The sequence below is a fragment of the Parasteatoda tepidariorum genome, chromosome 8, assembly GCF_043381705.1.
Source record: "Parasteatoda tepidariorum isolate YZ-2023 chromosome 8, CAS_Ptep_4.0, whole genome shotgun sequence".
In the NCBI taxonomy this organism is placed as follows: Eukaryota; Metazoa; Arthropoda; class Arachnida; order Araneae; family Theridiidae; genus Parasteatoda; species Parasteatoda tepidariorum.
The window spans coordinates 41,126,757-41,148,958 of NC_092211.1; the positions used below are offsets into that span (position 1 = coordinate 41,126,757).

Here is a 22,202-nt window from a genome sequence, read left to right on the forward strand (position 1 = left end):
AAAAAAATTCCAATCAGTACATAGATTTTGTAATTTTTTTTTAGCTTAACTTATCTATTTTGATATAGAATTAAAAATGAATATTTTAATATAAAAATATATAGATTAAATATTTATTTATTTTTTGATGAATGACTACATTTAAAAACACAATCTATTACATTTATTTTGTCATTTTAAAACTCTAGAGAAAAGAAAAAAAATAATCACAATTTTAAATTAAAATTATGGTTTGGTAACTGGAACTTTGTTTTAATAGTTAAAGCATTCTTTAAATTCTCTTTCATCTAGTCTTTAAATTTCAATCATGCATTTGCTTCAAAATGGTTGCTATGCATTCAAAGCTATGTATTATAATGAAAAATTGTCTTAGGTAGTTAGAGCTTCTAAAATATTCTTATAATATAGTTTTAATATTAATTTAATACTTATTAAGCATTATAAAGTTTTTTTAGTCATAAATCAAAGTTCTTACAGTGTATTTGAATAAATATCAAGAAAATCCGATTTAAATCAAAAAAATCTGATTTCAATAAAAAAAATCTGATTTTTTTTAAAAAAATCAACATGATCACGAACCTTTGGATTATTTATTGATAGGTAAGTATTAAACTTATTTTCTAATACTTAAACATTAAAATAATTTTTCAATTTCTTAAACCCTTTCAATTTAAAATTATATTTTGGTTGAAAATTAAAGAGCAAAATCAGTAACTAAACCAATTACAAATGAATCATCAATATGAATTGAAAATAAGAATTTTTTTTTAACTCAAATCAATTATTCAAATTACAAATCAAATCATTTCATTCATGGATGAAAATTAAATAATTTGTATCAGTGTTACAATATTTTATGAAAAAAACGTAGTCTAAATTACTAACTATAGTTGACAGATTCAATAAACCAGATTAAAGTCATAAATTTAAATCAATATTCAAACAATTGAATCATAAATTTAGTACCTAGCTCTATAACAAAAATGTATATATAAAGTACAGAGCAGAAATAACTAAGATTTACTCTAAGAATATCTAATATTACTTTTTAAATAAATGTTTGCATTTAAATTAAATATTTTAAGATTTTTAATTTTTAATTTATTCAAAAATGAACCTCAAACATTAAAAACAACTTTTACAAGAAATGTGAAGAACATAAATTAAAACGTTTTATATAATTTGGACACAAAATTTTTTCAGAATTTCTTGAGATATGCTTTAATTTAAAATTAAATGTCTTAATTACTCTAGAAGTTAGTTAGACTTACAAGGGAAACTAGGGAAGTATGACTCGCCAATTTTGAAATAAACTAGTGGGATGTATGCCTTATGAGGAAAGGAATAATTTTAGGGGGCAACATTCGTTTTGGCCCATAGAAGGTCCTGTGAGAGATAAAAAATTATTCAATATATAGAAAAATCAGTATTTTATTACTTCAAAGCAGACTATTAGTTATTGTAATTGTCTCATACTCCAATTAATTTGTAAAAAATTGGTTAATTAATGAATTAATAATTTATTTATTTGCAATTACATACTCCAATTAATTTGGAAAATTTTTTGAAAAAAAAAATTTAAAAAATTTGATGAAAGTTTTTTTTTTAAATTAACCTAACAGGTTTTTCTGAAAAACAACAGATATATAAAATTTTCGTAATCAATTTTGACAAAAAATATGCATTATATAGTACGTGAAAGTACCACAAAATTAATTGGAGTATGAGATAATTACAATAACTAATAATCTGCATTGAAGTAATAAAATACAGATTTTTCTATATATTGAATTATTTTTTATCTCTCACAGGACCTTCTATGGGCCAAAACGAATGTTGCCCCCTAAAATTATTCCTCATAAGGCATACATCCCACTAGTTTATTTCAAAATTGGTGAGTCACACTTCCCTAGTTTCCCTTGTTAGACGTGTTTTCAGCACAGTTTAAAATATCCAGTATTTCTATGAGACATACTCAGACAATTTAAAAATACAAACATTAGGATATATGATATTTTATATAGCTAAGCTAATGCATTCTTTTGACAGTTAAAATTATATAGCTTTGCGTAGAATTGTACAATTCCTAATAGTACGAATAATTCTATGATTTTTGGAAAATCTGTAAAAGTATAATCTGTAAGCAATGTTTTTTAATTTATATGACAGCAAAAAAAATATTCAGTTGAGAGAACATATTTTACTTTAATAAAAACGATAACTGCTCAATGATAAGAGCAAACTTTAATTTTAAAAGCTTGACAACCATACAACTATGTTATTTAACCTGATTATTTTTTATATAAGTAAAATACAATTTATAAAATCACAATATAAACGTATATCCATTAACAGTTTTCACACGTTTAAGGGTTTCACAACTATTATAGAATAACTAAAATCAAAACAAGCACACTTAACAGTAAAACTATTAATATAAAATGTACTTTTTTATTTATATATTTATGGCTTTAGTATTTTAATAATGAATCAAAGTATTTTTAAAAACTATTTATAGAAGATAATATCCATAACAAACTAAGATAATAACTATCGAAAGCCAAGCAAGACAAAAAATAATAACTGTAATTTACCAAACATGTTAATTGTAGCTCAATTTTAAGATCATTTAGTTTAGCGTAATAGTTAAAATATCAAGCTCTTCAGTAGTGTGTGCATCATTTGCATACTGTGATAGTATATAACAAAGACTATTAACAAAAGAAACACTTATTTTTCATTAATTATAAAACAGTCTTTCAATATTTATATTTCAAGCCTAAATCAATGTTTCTGTATTGTTTATACAGAATGTCAAAACAAAAAACATCAATATATAAAAAATGTTACATAAATGTATTTAACATTTAAGTTAATATTGTTTCTACATTACTTTATGTGGATGCATTTAAAAATTCTGTTAAAATTTGTTATAGTTACAACAATGATATATATCTGTATAAACAATGGTATACAAATATATTTAACCATTTTTTTTTCAGTATTGTTTACAGAATGTAAAAACAACAGCACATCATATATTCAACAGTAATGTTAATGTTGTTTATACAGATTGTAAATAATGGTACATAAATTTCTGTTAAAATTTGTTACAGAATATAAACATAAACATCCCATTTAGACAATAGTACATAAATATGTTCTACATTGATGTTAGTATTGTTGCATTTTGTATAAACTATAATAAAAAAAAGTATTCTGATACTTTTATAGAATATTACGATTAGCAAAACTTTGATAAGCTTAGAAATTTTGCTTATGAACAGAGTGACAATCAATATCCGTTACAACATAACTATCGAAACAATTTCTAATTTTTAAGTCAGTTATGGAAGTGTTAAAAGTAATAGTCGTAAAAAATAAACAATGTACGCAAGAAACAATACGAATAATATTGATAATTGTTTCTAGTCACACTGGTATGACGACACTTTGGTATAGATATATATTTTTTTTTTCATCATAGTAGATAACGCAATCAGCGAAAGCAGTCAGTGATTATGTGTCACACATTAATATAACAATAACAAAATAAAAACTCTTTTTTTCTGATTTTTAATATACAATCTAAAGCAGAACTAATACTAATTTAAATTTCACAACAAGAAAGTGTGTTTAAAATCCAAAGTTTACTATTTATTTGAAAATCATAAAATATCTGTACGACGTGTAACAAGTTATTATAATAATGTTTCTTTTCATTAAAATTTTAAAATTTTTTAGACGACATTGTAGTCAGCTGTGATTCACATGGCATTTGATTAAGCAGACAGCCGGCGCTGTAAACAGCGGTGTAACAAGCGTCAACAATAACATACAAGATCGACGTGGTGTAAAATAAAAATTTTAAAATTTACTTACTATACCACTGGCAGCAGCCGGAGATTCGTCTGTAATATGATAAACAGTGGGGGGTAATCCAGACCCCTTCCCACCAAAAACACTAAATCCATATCCGATAGAATCGCTTCTTTTTAATTTAACCTCCCTCACTTCGTCCATTTTGACTGCTTGTAAATATTAATTCCATCATCTTCCCGAATTGATAATAATTGCAGATGCTGCCATCTATCGATTTAAGGATGAAATAGATCAGCATTCAGTTAGGATTGTCTTCTGTAGAAATGCGTGGTTGTAAATAGAAGAGAAGAAAAAAAGTAAAAACCGGAATAATAAGCTTAAATCTTGACATCACTACGTTTTGATAAAATTCTAACAATATATTATTTCTTTTAATGAAAAAATATTGGTTGTTTGTTTGTAACTAAGTTTTTTTTACTACTAAGCAATTTCTTTTCAGGCGCTTTTTTTTCTCAACTGAAAAAGATTTATTAAGTCAATAAGTCTTACAGTTACAAGCTAACGTGTTCCGTTATTTTTTATTTATTTATTTTATTTTACTGGAAGGGAATGCTCAGCTATCCCACCCACTTATCATAGTTTTTTCAATGTTCAAATGTCGATATTTTTGACAACAAACAAATGTGTACTTTTTTATTAAATTAGTATTATTAATAAGCGAAGAGAATTGTGTCTATAAAATATATTTATTAAGCAACGAAAGAGAAATTTTATAATATACTTCTAATACCAATGTTTAGTTAATTTAGCTCAAATTTCATACGCCTCATCTTTTATGTAGTTTTGAATCCAGTTATAATTACGATGTCTAGTCAGTGACGAAATTTGAAGATCACGGAAGAAAAACCATTATTTTCGTTAAATGTGATACAAAGAAAAAATTATTTTGCGTGCGTAAAGGAAGGGTTTTTCTACAGCTCATCTTCTGATGATGATCTAACTGATTTTTCAGATTTGTCAAAACTTTCAGATTTGTTAATTTGTTAAGGTTATGATTTGTTAAAACTTAGTAATCATCAAAATGCAAAGGATAGCGATCCAAACGATATTTTTGTGAAAATGGAAAATTAACCAGCAACTTACTGTTATCCAGCGTATAAAACCATAACATTTTCTCCCTTTTTTTTTTTTTGCCAATGGCAACAGGATTGATTAACTACCCTGAAAAAAACTAAATTTTTTCATTTATGGTGACTCGATTTCTTAATTTATTTCGCAAAAAATGTATAAAAAATTAAATCAGCCCGTTTTTAACATTCTTAATACATTTGAATCGGACATATGCATATGTTATGATGGAAATTGATGAACAGTATTTTTTTCCCGTGCTGATTTTGATATCAAAATGCATTTTTCGAAAGTTTCAAGCTATCCCATACGGTCTAAATCACTTATTTATTTTATTGGTTAAATAAGTTAAGTAGCAATTTAGGGAAACCAGCCATTTTTTTGGCAATCCATTCCTTTTATTATTATTATTTTACCTTTAAATTCAATAAACAAGAGCGAGCTTAACAAATAAAAAAATTTCGAGGAAGAAATATATTCTCATCTACTTCTCTTTGCAGCAAAAATATATTGAGAAAGAAATATATTTTTTAACTTCCCTTCACAAGAGAAAGAAAATGTGAAAACAAGACTTAAAATCGCATTAAATTTCGAACGAATTCAAATTAAAAAGATAAATAAATAATTAATAACTTGAGTTAAGTTTAAAAATAGAAAGTTGTTTTCAGCCCACTAAATTTCACCTAAGTAGCTATACTTCTGTACAATTTAATAACTAATATTAGTTAATCATTTTTATTATGGTTTAGGCTTTCGGTCTACATCTGTCGAATGGATTCTTCTTCCTTGACATTTAAGATCTTCAATTACAAACCAATGGAAACTTGAGTTAGAGATAAGCCTAAGGTTAGATGGCTTGACTGTGTGGAAGAGGATTTTAAATTCCTAAGAATTACTAACTGGAGAACAATCGCAAGGAAAAGAGCAGAATGGAGGAATGGTCTAGGAAAGGCTCTGGGCCACAAAGGGCTGTCATTCCAACAGTCGAGGAAGAATTCTTATTATGCATTATAAAATTCTTCGAAAATTAAACTACAGTACAGAACCCGTTATCCGGAAATCAGAAAACCGGAAAACCAAAAACCCGGAACAAAATTCGATAAATTTTCCCGCCATTTTTTTTAAAAAATGTTTTTTTTCTTCATAAGATTTTAGGATTTTTCTTTCTTTTTTGAAAGATGTTTACCTTACCATCATTTTGGAAATAATCATTAGTATATTACTTAATCGTTTTTTCTTCTTTTTAAGATTATTTCCAAATATTTTTTTTTTATTTGGGTTTAACAATAAAAAAAACAGCTTTTTATACCGATTCAGAAAACCGGAAAAATCAGTTATCTGATTTATAAAACTACTCAAGTAACTCAGTTTTTTTAAAAAGGAAATATGTGAAAATAATTACGCAATTTTGAGAACATTTAAATTTGCAATCAAACTTTTAACATCTTTTGTAATGTCATGTATATTTTTTTGAACTTAATTAAATGGATAAATTAGTTTGTTGTACCTTCCCTTCCCCTTCAAAGGAAAAAGGACGATGAATGATGAAATAAAAATAAATAAAATAGAAGAATGAAAATTGTATATTTTAATCTCTTGCAGTATCCTCCCCCTCCGATAAATCAAAAATTTAATTTTAAAAAAAATTGTAATTGTAACGTTTTTTAAATACTGTATCATTCCATAAAACATGCAAAAATTCTCTATTAGTACAGAATATTTACTTTTGTGCTCTGCCATATTACGAAAGAACTGGAGACTGCTTGCTGACGTTACACGCATTTCAAACATCTTTCTCCCTCCCTCTCTCTCCCCATGACTCTGTCTTTTATTTTATTTTTTATTTATTTATTCATTTATTTTTGTTATTTTTACTCAAATGCAACTTAAAATATTCCTCAACTTAGATTTTTTTAAATTCTATATAGAATTAATTTTCAAGTATTTGATAATATTTTTTATGATCTTTATTCACTGGTTATAATAGAGAATCCTCGTCATTAGGAATTCCTGAAAGATTGTTAAACAGCACTTAAAATATCTCACGTGAACGGAGCATAAAGTAAGAAACGGAATACTTTCATACATCACAGGGAAATGTAAATAGTTCAATGGATTGACCTGAAATATGCAAATTAATTTGAGACGACGATATTAGTTTCGAAATCAGAGGTAAAAATCTACATTCTCTGAATTGCATAGTTTTTTTTCCGATTGATTTGGATTTTAGACCCTCGAAATTCGAGAGTAACAGGGATCTGGAAAATATGGTCCCTATATTTAAGGCAGAGGAACGGAGTTACAATTTTTGTGTATTTTGCCAATCTGAGGAACTGTATAAAAGAATCTAAAAATTGATGCAATTGGAAGGGGATTTACAACAATTGTTATTTGTCAACTCATTTAAACAAAAGCAAAATGGTTCGAATTGTATTAACTATAAAAATTGCATTGTCAAACGAAAATACATAGAGGTGTTTATTTTCAAAACAATAGTACCCAGAATAAAAGATTAAAAAATAATTAATTCTTTAAAAAAATGGTAAAAAATGCTTTTAAAGCAAGAAATAATATTTTTTTAAATTTTTTATGTTAAGATATTTTAAGATAATACATTAACATTTTCAAGTAAATTATTGTAATTTCAAGAGAAAATCAGAACATATAAATACATGCAGTGTAAGTTCGATATAACGAGTACAGTAAGGGAAGTTCACGATTACAACAAATTTCAAAGTCACAATCAAAATTCTAATATTAAAGATACAAAAATTTTATCCTTATAACGAATTAAAAATTGTTAGCCTTTCGCTATTATATCATAGTGTTTTATGTTCTATGGATTTTCCCATTGTTTAAGAGAGCAATATTGAATGAAGGAGGTTTAAATTTAATTATCGCTTTTCTGTATAGATATCAGAAAGAAATTTTTATTTCTTTCTGATATCAATGCAAAAAAGCGATAAACGGACATTGTTTCATTCTTATAATTTTATTTTTATAAAGCAATGTGTGTGCACACACCTGCTAAGTTATCTTCGTCCCAATTAAAAAAAAAGTTCTGCCATTATTAGAAATCCTGCTTTGCTCTTCAAAAGAATGCGCCTTTATTGACCTCATATCTATCATGACTCCTGTAACAACGTAATATTAAAATCGAAATTCACTTTGATCAATAACGTCATAAAATATTGCACTTCGTTTCATTTTCTTTCGGCCAAACATTTTTATGACTTGGAATCCTGTTGTTCAAACATTCCTGTTGTAGAAAGTACTGCCTTTCATGAGCTACGTAATTCAGTCTTCTGTAGACAAAAGCACTTTAGTCTTGATATCTATTTTAACTCCAAATATTCCTTCAAAAAAAAAAAAAAAAAAAAAAAAAAAAAAAAAAAAAAAAAAAANAAAAAAAAAAAAGTGGTAAATCATTTTTTAGTCTTTTTTACTTTAACATTACAAATGTGTATTTGTTTATAACGACAAGCTTGCTATTATAACGAAATCAGAAGCTATTATGAATTGTCGTTATAACGGACTTACACTGCATTTATCAATTACCATCATAAATTACGTATTGAAAGACTCCAATGTAATGAAAATGTTTCAAGATTATTATTATGTTTTTTTACAAAATGGAGAAATTGTAAATAAAAGAAAGAAAGAAAAAGGAAAAGCAAGTAAAAAAAAGTATCTACATTACGCACTCTATTTGTGGAAATTGCTTCCAAATGCATTTTAATGTGCGCCTGCATTATTATTTTTTAATTATTACAAAATTTTGTGTTACCATAAATGAAAAAAATTAATATCTATGAAACCGCACTGCTGATAAATGCTATCCATAGTGGTAACAGCGGATAGCTGGTAATTTTTAACTTGTTTTAAACATACACTTTTTCTATCTTTAACGTTAGGATTTTGACTGTGAGACTAGGAAATTTCTCGTAATAATGGATGCATCCTATGTTTACAGTGTGTTTTCTTATGATTTCATTATTTATCTATCATCTACTGCAGCGTTTATTAGCTAAATTTAATGAATCATTGAGATAATCTGAGAATTAATGTTAATAATCGCAATGATAGTTACACCACATTACTCCCATCCCCCGGAATTTTACCAAAGATAAAATTCGATGAACGGATAACACTAGTTACCGTATTTGTGAGAGACCCGTAGAGCTGTATTAAGTCAACCGCGATTTGAGCGTTTGTTGCGAGAGTTGTATTATATTCAGGGTTGTGTGTGTGGTCCCTCCTATGTTGCTGTAAGCAGTAGAGTGTGTGCAGGATCCTGTTGTGTGTGAATGAGACTGAGAAGCAACAGCGTGAGGAGAACGATGAAGCAGTCACAAATAGCAAGTCAACTTTTCAATGTGAACCTATCCATAGAAATAGGCGTGATCATATCACATCCGGGTCACCAATGTGAGGTAAGAGCATTCGACAAAGTTAACCTTCATCTATCGAAAAGTACCTCAAGATTGAATTGAATTGGTATGTATTATATACTAGTCAATTGATGATTAATAATCGTAATGGTAGTCACGCCACAGCATCGTAGAGTATAAGAATAATCTTATAAGTCGTCTAACAATCTTTTGAAATTTCTTTCCTAGTCCATACTTTTGGTCCATACATACTGGACATATAGTTTACTACACAAAATACAGTCCCGCAGTGGACTGATCGTTAAGACACGGCTCCCAGCAGATCACCAAAGTCAAGCATCACTGGCTGCGGTCAGTGTGAGGGTGGGTGACCACTTGGATCAGTCTGCGTAGGGACCGAGGGTGTGCGGTAAACTGTTCTACCGTAAAGCGCTCGGCATCGCGTGTAGGTTTTCGAGCTACCGAAGCGGAGGTGCTATCCCCTCTGCAGAGGATCAAAATTGTGTTGGCATGTCTTCGGATCATCCTCAGGGATGTTTCCCAGACCGTCGCCGATAGCCCATTGTGCAGCTTTAGTGCGACGTAAATGAACTGCAACAACAACACTAGACAAAATACAATTTACCAATCCGATTTTCGGTTTTTGTTTTCTTTCATTGTCGTCGTTTATCGGAGATGTGTAAATCATATGCAGTGAGAATAACCCTTTAAGCTAAATGGCAAAATCGCTCGGCTGCTGATATTTCTGATAGTTTATATTCTTTCATATTAACTGTTAACCGTGATTATCGAAAAACTTTGTTTTTATTATCGGAGTGTCTATTGCACCGATTATCGGCGCAGCAAAATTCATTTTGCTATCGTACCGATCAAATTTTCAACCAATCATAGAGCGTATCTGTCCACGTGACTCTCCGATTTTTTTTTCAAAANTTAATAATCGTAATAGTAGTTACGTCACAGCATCATAGAGTATAAGAATAATCTTATAAAGTCGTCAAACAATATTTTGAAATTTTTTTCAAGTCCATACTTTTGGTCCATACATACTGGACATATCATTTACTAGACAAAATACATTTTACCAATCCGATTTTCGGTTTTTGTTTTCTCTCATTGTCGTTTATCGGAGATGTGTAAATCACATATAGTGAGAATAACCCTTTAAGTTAAATGTCTTTCATATTAACTGTTAACCGTAATTATTAAAAACTTTGTTTTCATTATTTTGTTCTTACTCGGTACCGAACGAAAATGAAATTCTAAAATTTATCTTTCAATGTAAATAAGTTCTAATTCAGATTCTGTAAGCATCTTGTTTTTTAATTATTTATTTTTATTGATTGTAAATATAAGATCTCCGACTCTGTGAATTTAGAGATATTAGAAATCGATCTATTTACTTGTATTTGTATATTGCTTTGTTTATTTTGGCTATTATCTTTAAAGTAATACATGTTTTTTACTTTAAGTGCTTGTTTTTTAATCACAAAATCTAACTTATTTGTAAGCTATGCGCGACTTCTATAACACAGACAACATAAATCAAATCATAGTCGAATTAATTTTTGTTTGCATATAGTGTATTTAAAAAAAAAATTAAGTATTTTTTTTCTTTGTCTTTAATTTTTTATCATACAGTTTTAATCATAGTTTTAATAATTTTTGGAATGAAACTTTTCTAACCTTTTCAATTGTTTAAAACTAAGGTCGTGTAGAATATAAAATGAAGAAGATTAACAAGTCTAGGTAACTTTCGAGCAGCGGCCTGCATGAAACTAAAAAAACAAAGCGGAAAATCTCAGGAAGATTCCAACTTGAAGAGCAAACTTCTATATGTTTTGTTTAAAAATTTGAAAGTTTAAAATTACGATACGGAATCAGATCATGAAGCGGAAATATTCCCATAAATTGGGTAAATGTTCTAAAAATATTTTAAATTATATGTGTATTGAGTGTGAAGTTCAGTTTTTCATAAGAAAGTTTCAATCAGTCTTTTTGTTTAAATGCTTCATTTTGGAAATTTTAAATTATTTTTAGTTGAGTTGAAAGATGATTCCGTATTTTAAATAATCGAATTTGTTTCTAAATTTCATTTCTGAAAGTTTTAATCATTCTGATTTTAATCGAAAATTGACCGAATTCTAAGTTATTTTTGTGTGAAGTATTCATTTTATAATGGATAGTTTGTTCTCTAAGTCTTTAATCATTGCAACTGTTGGTTAAGCATTAATTAGGAGCTGGGAAATTGATGTTTCCCTATCGTGATCTGTTGCACAGACTACAATCGCCTAGGTGCCAAATAGATTTTACTTTAAAAGAAACTTTAGTTTTTAGAAACTTTAAAATTTTTTTACAAAAGACGCGTAGATGTTTGCACAAGGGTTGCATGAGTTAAACCTTTTGACTTGGTCCCTTTCTGTGATGTGTTTTTTAGTTTCTTGCAGGCATCTACTCTGAAGTTATTCTGCCACAGATCACGATATGGAAATCTCCCCATTGTGAACATGGAGTTGGAAAACTTTCATAACAATTAATAACATTGTTTTCATAACATAACATTGTTTAATTTCATAACATTGTTTAATTTCATAACATTGTTTAATTTCATAACATTGTTTATTAATTTCATAACAATTAATAACATTGCATTCATAATATAACATTGTTTAATTTCATGACATTGTTTATTGATTTCATAACATTAATTCATTAACATTAATTTCATAAAATTGTTTATTAATTAAGTTTCAAGTGTGTTCAAATTTTCAATTTAACCAAATTGACCCATCAGATATCTTTTTTGAGCTGGAAAAAAATATTTTAATGGGGCATTGACTGATTTCGAGAAGTATTTAATTGAAATATGTATATCCAGTTAAAAAATAGAGATGTGGATTTTTCAGAAATATTTCATTAATACTGTGTACACAATAAATCTATGAACCTGTATTAATGCTTTGAATTTGATTTCTTTTTTTAATTTTTTAAAATTCTAAGAACAGAATTAAGATATTTAATATAGTTTAGTTATTTAATATATTTTTTTATATACATTGCTATATTTTTAAGAAAAATATTATTTTTAAGAAATTTTAACTGATGACATAATTGCAATAAAAATTCTAGTAACCTCGTTTTAAACTAATTAGTATGTATAGTTTAGACAGGAAATTTTCCTATTATAGCATGAAAGAAAGGTAATAAATAAATTTAGAATGTTTTTTTTTCTAACAATGCGTTTTTTTTTAAAAATTTTTAGGTAAGTTAAGTTATTTAATTTAGAAACATGTCAACCAGCAATTAAGGGAAAGTTAACAAAGGTACTGTTTTGGTACTCAGGCAAAACTAAGGTGCAAAACAGTCTATCTTTTCATTTGCATTTCAGAAGTTTTCTTTTTTTTTAAAAGATTTGTGAAATTACTTTCAGGATTTGTTAGCTTGTGTTTTCATTAATAATAATAAATTTCTTAGTAAATTTTTTTGAAAAAGATTTAATTAACTCAAACTGAAAAAATCTGATTAAAATCAAATAAATCTGTCTAAAATTTTTTAAGAACGATTCTCGACCTTTGCTTCATAATAAGTGCCATATTTGAACTATTGAGTGTCACCAAATTACAATACTAATAACAAAGTTATAAGAAAATATCTATTTATAATAGTTTTCTATAACTTAAAAACTAATAAAATATTTTCTTTTGTCTGCTAAATATATTTGCAAAATGATTTTTTTATTTCTTAATAAGTTTTTAATTAAGCTGAATTTAAATTCATAAAATTTTCTTTATTTGTTAGAAATATATGCAGAAGGGTAATGTTTGAGATTTTAATAAACACATGCCCATTCTCCTCTTTGCAAAAATGACTTATGATTTAAAGGTTCTCAAAGAAAAGGTGCATTTTCTTATTATTCTAAGTTTCACTAACATTGTATGTAATTAATAACACCTGTTATGATTCACATGATCACAATATTTAAATATTTCAGCACTTATTTATGTAAATGTTTCTCAAACAGGTTCAAAGCTGAAAGAGAGAAGATTTATAAAACCAGATTTTGTCGATTTCGAAACTGTGGGATTAAGGTATATATATATTTTTAAAGAAACTATGTGTTTTGATGTAGTTATTATTACTTTATATTATATTTTTAAGTGTTATTCATTTTTTATTACTACTTGTTATTTACAAAATTATATTACAATGATAGTATGCAATACGGTAATACAGAATTTGGTAACGAAAATGTTTAGCATTATCAAATACGGTTAAACTTCTGTAAGTGACCATCTCCAGGGGTCTGTCCAGACATTTTGTGAAAGGTCCGTTTTTCGTGAAATTGTGAAAAAATTACTCACATTCTGTCAAACAGGGTCTGCTTTTATGAATTTGTGCAAATAGGGTCCGTTATTGCAACAAAAAAAACTTTTTCAAGGAGTTTTTAAATTGTAAAGACATACAAGATTATGCTCAACACTGNTTAAAAAATACTAAATTCTCGTATTTATTTTTTAAAAATAATTACAATTCCTAAATTAACTAATATAAACAAAACCAATGGTTAAATAACGCAATATATTTCATACCTAATTATACGGGCGAAATGATAAAATAAAAGGAAAACTTATTAATATAAATAAAAACACTTGAAAATTATCGAACCAAAACGATAGTTAAAAAAGGCACTAGCATAAATGTTAAAACCCGGAACAAGGCAAGATCAACGGAATTTTAAAAAAAAACCCAATGATAAAATTTATGAATTAAAAGAATTTATTTATTGAGCGCGAAATATATCGTGAAAAGAAGAAAAAAATCAAACGTAGTGGAATCAGAAAAACAAGACTGCAATCTGCTTCATAAAATAATCCTATGTTTAAGTTAATAAACAATTCTCCTTTTATTTATTTTTTTTTTGTTGATAAAAACACGATTTTTAATTACAGAAGATGTGATTCCACATCAATAAAAACTTGCAAATGATACCGCACTTCAGAAGAATAAGAATTTATTCGGAAGAAAAAGATTTTATTTTTATTAACCGATGTCAAACAGATAAATATATTTTTCTCTTTCATCTTCTGTTCCTCCCTTCCAAACATTCCTCCCTTCCTTCAAGGTCACAGAGGAAATGACGTTTCTCTGGGTAAACGGGGAAAAAAATTCTCCCCTTCCTTACATTTTCCTCTACTCAACTTCAAGGATGGGTACAATTTCCGCTAATTTTCATAATCGTTCAAGTTTAAAATGGCGGAAAAACCGAGCAAAATGTTTTCCGGTTTTCTTGTTTCCCGGTTATCTGGATACCGGATAAATGGTTCTCTACTGTATTACTATATATACCAGTGTATAAGTTGACATTTCCAATTTCCAAAATGTTGAGAAAATCAGTGGGTCGACTTATACACCGATAATAAAATAGGACATTCATTGATACTAAAATATCGATGCATTATTAACAATGAGATCGATATGAATTACTAGTTAAGTCACCGACAAATTCCCAACTTCCACGATCCATTAGAGCTACTCTCATGTCACGCTTCCAACTATCGTAGTTGAATACTCCAAGTTTGGGAAAAGCTAAACTCGTTGATTCTAAATTTCCTTCCATATTCAAAATTTGGTTTCTTCCTGCTATTAAAATAAATTTTTCAACTCCCAGATAGAATTTCTTCTGTATCTGTATCGTTGACGTGGGTAAAGGCCCATAACCTTTGTGGGTTTAACTCGCAATGCAGAGTACGCTAAAAATGATGAAAACACAAGTAAACTTGTACACAACATTTATTAATACTTTAAATGTTTAATTTAAATTTAAAAATTGTAATGCTGAATAAATATATACAGAATCAACATCTACAATCATAATCCTATGATGGATATCAGGCCATCAGCCAAAGACTAAAGGGAAAGGCGGGCTGCTCATACATCATGAAAAAAAAAATTGTTTGTTCTTTTATAGAACACGATGTCTTACGTCACATTGATTAGCTGATTATTTCTTGACTTCTCTTCACTTCCATCCTGGAGACGAATCTGCAAGAGACTAAAACACTTAAAATTACTTATTTCCACATATTGGTAGAGAGACTGACGCATGCGTAACATTTGACGTTTGCATAGCCACAGTGTGGTTGCATGCCATAGAGAAGGTGGTTGCAGAAGTTAGCGTCCATTACGGAACATGCAGGTGAGTAGGCAGAAACAACGAGGAGTGATTCAATTTTTAGCGGCGGAGGGAGTTGGAGGTCAGGAAATGTATCGATGGATGAAGCAGTGTACGGTAAGTACAGTCTGAGAGGTTCAAGTGTTGTAGAAGGGCGCAAAAGATTCCTTGAGGGGCACGAGTTACTGGACATTGCAGCAGTTTCGGTGGGAAACGCTGGAACATCCACCGTACAGTACAGACCTTTTACCATGTGACTTTCATGTTTTTGGACCTCCAAAACAAGCTATTCGCAGACATCGATACACAGCGGACGGCGACTTGTGTGACTGGGTCCAGGTCTGGATCCGACAGCAGCCTACTAGCTTCTTCAAAGGTGGAATCGACCGGTTCGTGTCGCAAAGAGATAAATGTGCCAACAATTTTGGTGACGATTTTTTAGTATGTGTACTGTGTATAACTACATCTGTGAGTTAATAAAATCATTACCGTTACTTTATACTAGTGACCAGGTTTCATTTGAATGCCCTTCATATATAATCAAAATAATTTGATTATCCAAAATAAGTCTGACCCCAGTTACTTTCGGTTATCAAAGTTCTAATATTTATTAAACATCTTTTTAACAAAAATTTTTGTTTTTTCTTCTAGTAAAGGAAACAAAAAGTGGGTAACACTATGGCTACCCGAAGAAATCGAGCTGACTCTTCTGATAATCCTGAAGAAGACAATGCTCGTAAAAAAGAAAGATTGGATTGTGCAATTTATAAACTTAAAGAGAAAAAGGGTGGCTTTGGCGAAACTGATGAAAGTAAATCTAAAAATTCTGTATCATCAGCGAATTCTAAAAACAGCTCAAAGGGTGAAAAAGGGTTAAAATTTGAGATTGCATTAAAGAATTCTGAGAGTGAGTCGAGTGAAATTGTGGGAACATTCAATGAGGCAGATTTTCGCATAATTCCAAAAACTGAAATTTTAAATTTAAATTACTGCATGTGGGAGAATACTTCAAATGTTTGTTGGTTAGATGCATCTATGGCTCTGCTGGCCCATAATCAAACACTCAGGTACGAGTGTGACATAAATGGTTCGGCACACGTAAAAACAATTGTAAAATATTATAATGAAGCAATTTGTTTACTTAATGATGATAGTAGTGACTGGAATATTGAGCAAAGACTTGCAATAGCGAAAAAGTTCTTGAGCACTGTTCAAGATTCATCATTGGAGTATTTGCAGCCAATCTTGAAGTACAATAATGGTGATCCAGAGAGTGCATTCTGCTCTCTGTTCAATTTAATACGTGAGGATAAAACTGTTAGAAAGTTCTTTGAAGTCGAATATACAAAATCATTTTTATGTGAAAAGTGCGGTATGAATCGTACCACAACCATTAATAAACCCATTATAACTCTTCCAAAAGTTGTTGCATTTCAACCCAGCTCACCCTTTTTTGTCAGTGAATGTCCCTCATGTAAAGATCAAGAACAACGAATCAAAGTGTCATACAAGGTTTTACCTAAATGCCTCATTTTCCATTTTGAAAATGGAGCTGGTAAAGGGGAATTGTATCCCCTAGATTTTTCCATATATGGACGCGAATACAAAGTCACAGGTTTGATGACTCTAGAAAAGTCTGAGGAAATGACCGTTGACCATTTTGTATCATGGATTAGGGATCCAAGTTCTGATTGTTGGTTGGAGTGTAATGATTTAAATCCCGAAGTTTTAAAATTTGCAGCTATCCCGCCTCATTGTATTAGTTTGGTAGATGTGTGCATGGTTATGTTTGAAGCATTTGATGACTTAGGTACAATTGAAATTAAAACTGATGAGTCAGAATTAACAGAAAAGTTAAATCTTGCAGACGGGGAAGCGGAAGATGCCAACATACCTTTCATTGATTTATCGCAAGATATTGAAGAACCTAGAAACAGATCTAATAACCGTGAAACACCTTCAAGAAAAACGTGTGGCGAAAAAAACATGAATGTTTGGAGTGATGGTGATGATCTGAATTTTTTGAACAGTATTTGCAATAGTCCTAGTGATTCACTAAGTAAATCAAATAATGATTCACAGCCTTATTCTTTTATGAAGCAACTTGACTTAAAACCCAAAACAGATGAAACTCAAAAGGACCTTGTTTTACTCCCTGAAAGTCAAACTTCATGTAGTGATGTTAGTGCACCACATGAAAGTGAACAAAAAAATGTTTCATTGCAAGATACACTTTCACCTAGGTACACAGATTTGATTAAGAAATTAGCTGCACAAAATGATGATATAGAGGATGGTAAAATTCTTTCGTCAGATACTAAGCAGAAATCTGAATTTCCAAAATTAAATACTACTGAGAAGTCCCCCTTAGATGAAAGTTTACCTTCAAAAATGATTTCTTGTCAAAAATTAAATGATAATGTTTGTAATTCGAAAGACAGTAAAAAATCTTCACCTACAGTAGTAAAACTAGTTACATCTGGGAACTTTCAAAATGATAAAGAAAATGCTGATATCTCTTCGGCAGAAGTAATAGAAAGTGATTTTGTGACGCAGCAGTATGATAAATTAAATCAAATACTTGCTTCCAAAAAAAGCACCCACAGTAAAATAAAATTTCCCACTCAAGAAGAAATTAATGGCAATAAAAAATTGATAGACCTTTCCTCAGATTTTAAAAATGGTAACCAATATCAAAATCAGAAAACTGATTTGTTAGCCAGAGAAGAAAATAACACCAAAAATCTCTTAGATGTTCCTAATAATGATAAATTAACTGGTGAGGAAATTCTTTCTGCTATAGTTCAAGCAAAATGTTCAGGCTTGGATGAGATGAGCAATGGTAATCTTTCAGATCATACAAATGATAATTCTAAAAGGTCTCTTCTTCCTATTGAAGTAAAAACAACAGTATTTGACTGCTTCCAAAATGAGGGAAAATATATAGACCATATTCCTGTATCTTTAGAGTCTATGCCTATTTTTCCTGTGGAAGAAAAAACACAGACAATTACCCCCGCAAGCCAAGAGAAAGATGAATTAAGTAAAAGTGTTACAATGTCTGCAAGTTCAATCCTTTTAAAAGAAAGTCAAGAGAAACATGAACCTGATGGTGAGTCTTCTACCAATTTAACTGATTTTCTCCTTAAAGAAAATCCATATGATATGGCACTTATTGTAAAAGAATCTGAAGAAATAACCCCAGAGACTATTATAAAGGTCATAAGAAATGAAAAGAAACCATTAGTTTCTTCTAAAACTTCTAATTCTCCAAGTATGACTTCCAGAAGTAAGATAAGAAAAAGAAGAAAGCAGAGAAAAGATTTTGACCATTTAAAAATGAAGCCATTTTCAATTAATGTTGAAAAAATGACACATGAGGAGATTTTAGTGTATTCTCCTCGTGCTTTCGAATCCTCAACTCCCGAAGGTTCACCCAATTCAACTTCAACTAATCAAGGCTCATTGTCCTGCGAAGTCAGCACTGAAGTGTATCCAGAACGTTTTAATGATGACCTGAAACATGACTCTAGTCAAAAGATTTTACAGGCAGATATACGTAGTAAGAAAAGTCTAGGTCTGAGTTCAGAAGTAAGCAGTAGACTACAGAACTCCTTACTAAATCAATCTAATGAACCTTCTACTTCTGGTATAAGTAATAAAAGAGGAACGAAACATTATTTAAATCAAAGAGGTAAAAAGGGACATGTTAGCGGAACACTCGCTGAAAATGATTCGGCAAAATCAGGCACTGTACAAAGCATTAAAAACAAAACCCATGTGGAACCTAATCAGAATTGTTCTCCAATCAGTAAAAGAGGAAGGCCAAAAAAGGAAAAGGTGATTATAACAAACACGCTTGAAGAAAATATTTCTTTAATTGAGAAAGTTAAACAAGAACCAATTTTAGCTAGTCCAAACAAAAAGAAAAATTTGCTTCGTCAAAATACCAAAAACCTTCTAAGCCATTCATCTCAAGACCATAATATTGAAAAAACTCAAGAAGCAGCCACTAAAAATCAAGAAATTTCAAAAAATATAAAACTTCATACAGAAACTATACCTAAAATGCTATCATGTGAAGTTGGAAAGAAATGGGGAAGGAAGGAAAAGCAACCTGCTTTGGATGAAATTAAACTAAGCACTGATTTATCACAAAACAATGCTATTGATATTAGTTCTGATTTAATACAAAATCCTTCAACAATTTCTATTCATAAAAGTAGAGGTAGAACAAAGAAAGGAACAGATCTGAATGTCACTAACTCAAATAATGCCTTGCAAGATCATAAAAATTTAAATTCTACAGTGATTGGCACACCAGTTAGAAAAAGCAATAGAAAACGCTCTGATGCCTTACTCGCCTTAAAAGATAACTATGTTGTGGATTCTTATGATTCAAAGTCAAACATCGCTTCTGTTGAGAGTCAAGAATCAATTGTTATTTTGAAGCAAGAAAAAGATGCCTCACAATCTAAGATTTCTAGTCCTGATATCAAAAATATCGCTTTAGTAGATCAAGGTTTTATTCAAATTTCAGATGAAGAAATCCCCATTGGCAAAAGAAGAAATTTGAGAAAAAGAAATTGCATCAGATCAAGTACATCTGACTCTGATGTGAATCCTAAATATGAAGCCTTAGTTGAAGAGGATTCAGTAAAGTTAAACAAAAACATTAAAAATGCTACTAGTTCTTGCACTAGCGCAAGTGAAACCGAACTGATTGTCGATTCCGGGGATGTAAAGGGTAAGAAAAGGAATAAAAGAAAAACTTCTCAAATAAAATCAGAAGCTTGTTTGCCCACAATATCGGAGAAAACTGTGAAAGATGAATTAAAAGTAGTAGAAACAAAGTCAAATGTTTTAAAGAATATTTTACCTTCTTCAATTAAGCGCAATGTCAACCAAAATCATCCTGAAGAAAATGTTTTGTATACTGTACAAAGTGGTTTTAGTCTTGACAATGAAACAAACGAGCCACCACCTCAAAAGAAAATAAAAACTGAAGCTGTAGCACCAGTGGTAAAAACCCTTCCAAAACTTAAAAGAGGTAGAAAAAAATCTCTAAATTTAATTGGTGATAGTGTCTCTAATTCAGTTGATGAGTTAAGTCCAAAAAGGAAGAAAAAACAGTGCGACTCCAAATCTGGGATAAGGAGGGATTCTCCTGTAATTGTTCCGTTGCCAGATGAAAAAAATATTTCATATGATGTTGCTGGAAGTAAAAAGGAAACTACTCCTAAGAAAACTGATATTTCCAGAAAAAAAAGGAATGCAACACAGCAGCTTCTACCTTCCTCTCTGAATCAAAGCTTAAACAAGTCATTGCAGAGTTCTCTTCCTAATAAGAAAAAAAGTAACAGTTCTTACTTGGATATGACTGTTGATTGCATTGTAGATCTTTATTTAACCAAAGCGTATGATTTATTTGGAATTGGATGCGAGGAGTATAGACATTAGTTAATAAATGTCTATGCTTCTCAGGAGTTTAGACATAATTGAAAGGGACGGATATAGACTTTTAAGGGCACTATATTATCAAATAAGATTTTTGATTTATGTTAAAAAAATATACATATGAACATTTGAACTTTTCATTTGTACAAAATGTTGTATTTAATATCATTTACATTGTTCATTACAGTATGTATGATATATTATGCTTTATATTGCACTCAAATGTGATAAAAAAATTTCTCAAAATAGTTTTTGATATAATGTAAAAATTAATATTTTAGTTTATTAAATTGAATTTTTGTAAAATTATTATCTTTTAGTTTTAGCTATTTGTAAAGACAAAAACTATATATACATATATATATATATATTTTTTTTTTTGTTGTCAGAAAATAGAATTAAGCTTTTAAAACTGCAGAAAAAACCACTTCAATATTTTTTTTGTTTTTTCAAAATAAGTCATTATTTTCTGGTATCTCTTTATTTAATGAAAATATTTTTAGCGAATCAAAAACATAACTTTTAAATGTTTTTATGTATTCCTTCAGAAATTTAAATCAGAGCAACAATTTTCATACATTTATAAATTTTGATTGTAAGTAATTTCTTGAATCCAAACTGACATTACTTATAGATTAGTAGCTGTGGTTCCATGGAATGAATCTTCAAGTGTATGTATGTCATTGAGATCATGTTGAGACTTTTGTCAGAAAAATATTTAAATGTTTTTTTTTTTAATTTGAAGGTACTCTACTGTTAAAATCATATGCAAATGATGCAGATAGTTTACCATATGTAGATTGTTGACCAACAAGGTATGCACATAGAGCTCACATGTGTGTTAATAAATAACATTAACATATGTTATTCTGAACTGTAATCTTTCATTTGACTTTGTTACAATGTTTATTGTAAGTGAAATTTCAAACTATTTTAACTGAAACTTGAACTTTATAATCTATGATACACCTGTTAGAAGTTTGACCCGGATTGATTTCATAAAACTATACCTTTATTTACCCACCCTTAGACCTGTAAATTTAAATTTTCAGTTGGTAGCCATTGTTTTCTCAAACCTAATGAGTCAGTGACCAATATCAATAAGTCCGTTTCATTTAATAGCAGCCTTTTGCTAAATTTTTTATCACATGCAATAAATTTTATTTTTCAGAAAAAATTCAAATTAGAAATACTTTACGGCCGTTAAATATTAATTCATCAATAAAAATAAT

The 22,202-nt window shown here is 29.3% G+C and overlaps 2 protein-coding genes across 3 annotated transcripts in view; one reads left to right on the forward strand and one right to left on the reverse strand.

Moving 5' to 3' along the window:
- The window catches only part of LOC139426129 (PH and SEC7 domain-containing protein-like), a gene marked incomplete in the record, with an annotated part of 161,492 nt that extends 157,419 nt beyond the window's left edge, over window positions 1-4,073 (reverse strand). Inside the window, 1 exon segment of the mRNA XM_071183879.1 lies at window positions 3,883-4,073. Coding sequence (XP_071039980.1) covers window positions 3,883-4,023 — 141 coding nt within the window.
- Window positions 4,074-10,542: 6,469 nt separating this feature from the next.
- On the forward strand, window positions 10,543-21,216 carry LOC107456272 (serine-rich adhesin for platelets). Of its 2 annotated transcripts, XM_043055538.2 has the most exons (4): window positions 10,556-10,647; window positions 13,140-13,238; window positions 13,363-13,429; window positions 16,165-21,216. In XM_043055538.2, exon 4 carries the CDS (start codon window positions 16,192-16,194, stop codon window positions 20,971-20,973), a length of 4,782 nt encoding a protein of 1,593 aa, XP_042911472.1. In that variant the 5' UTR covers window positions 10,556-10,647; window positions 13,140-13,238; window positions 13,363-13,429; window positions 16,165-16,191; the 3' UTR covers window positions 20,974-21,216. The 2 variants fall into 2 exon arrangements, with proteins under 2 accessions (XP_015929581.2, XP_042911472.1); XM_016074095.3 differs by lacking the exon at window positions 13,140-13,238 and having other exon boundaries at window positions 10,543-10,647.
- The last annotated feature ends 986 nt before the right edge of the window (window positions 21,217-22,202 follow it).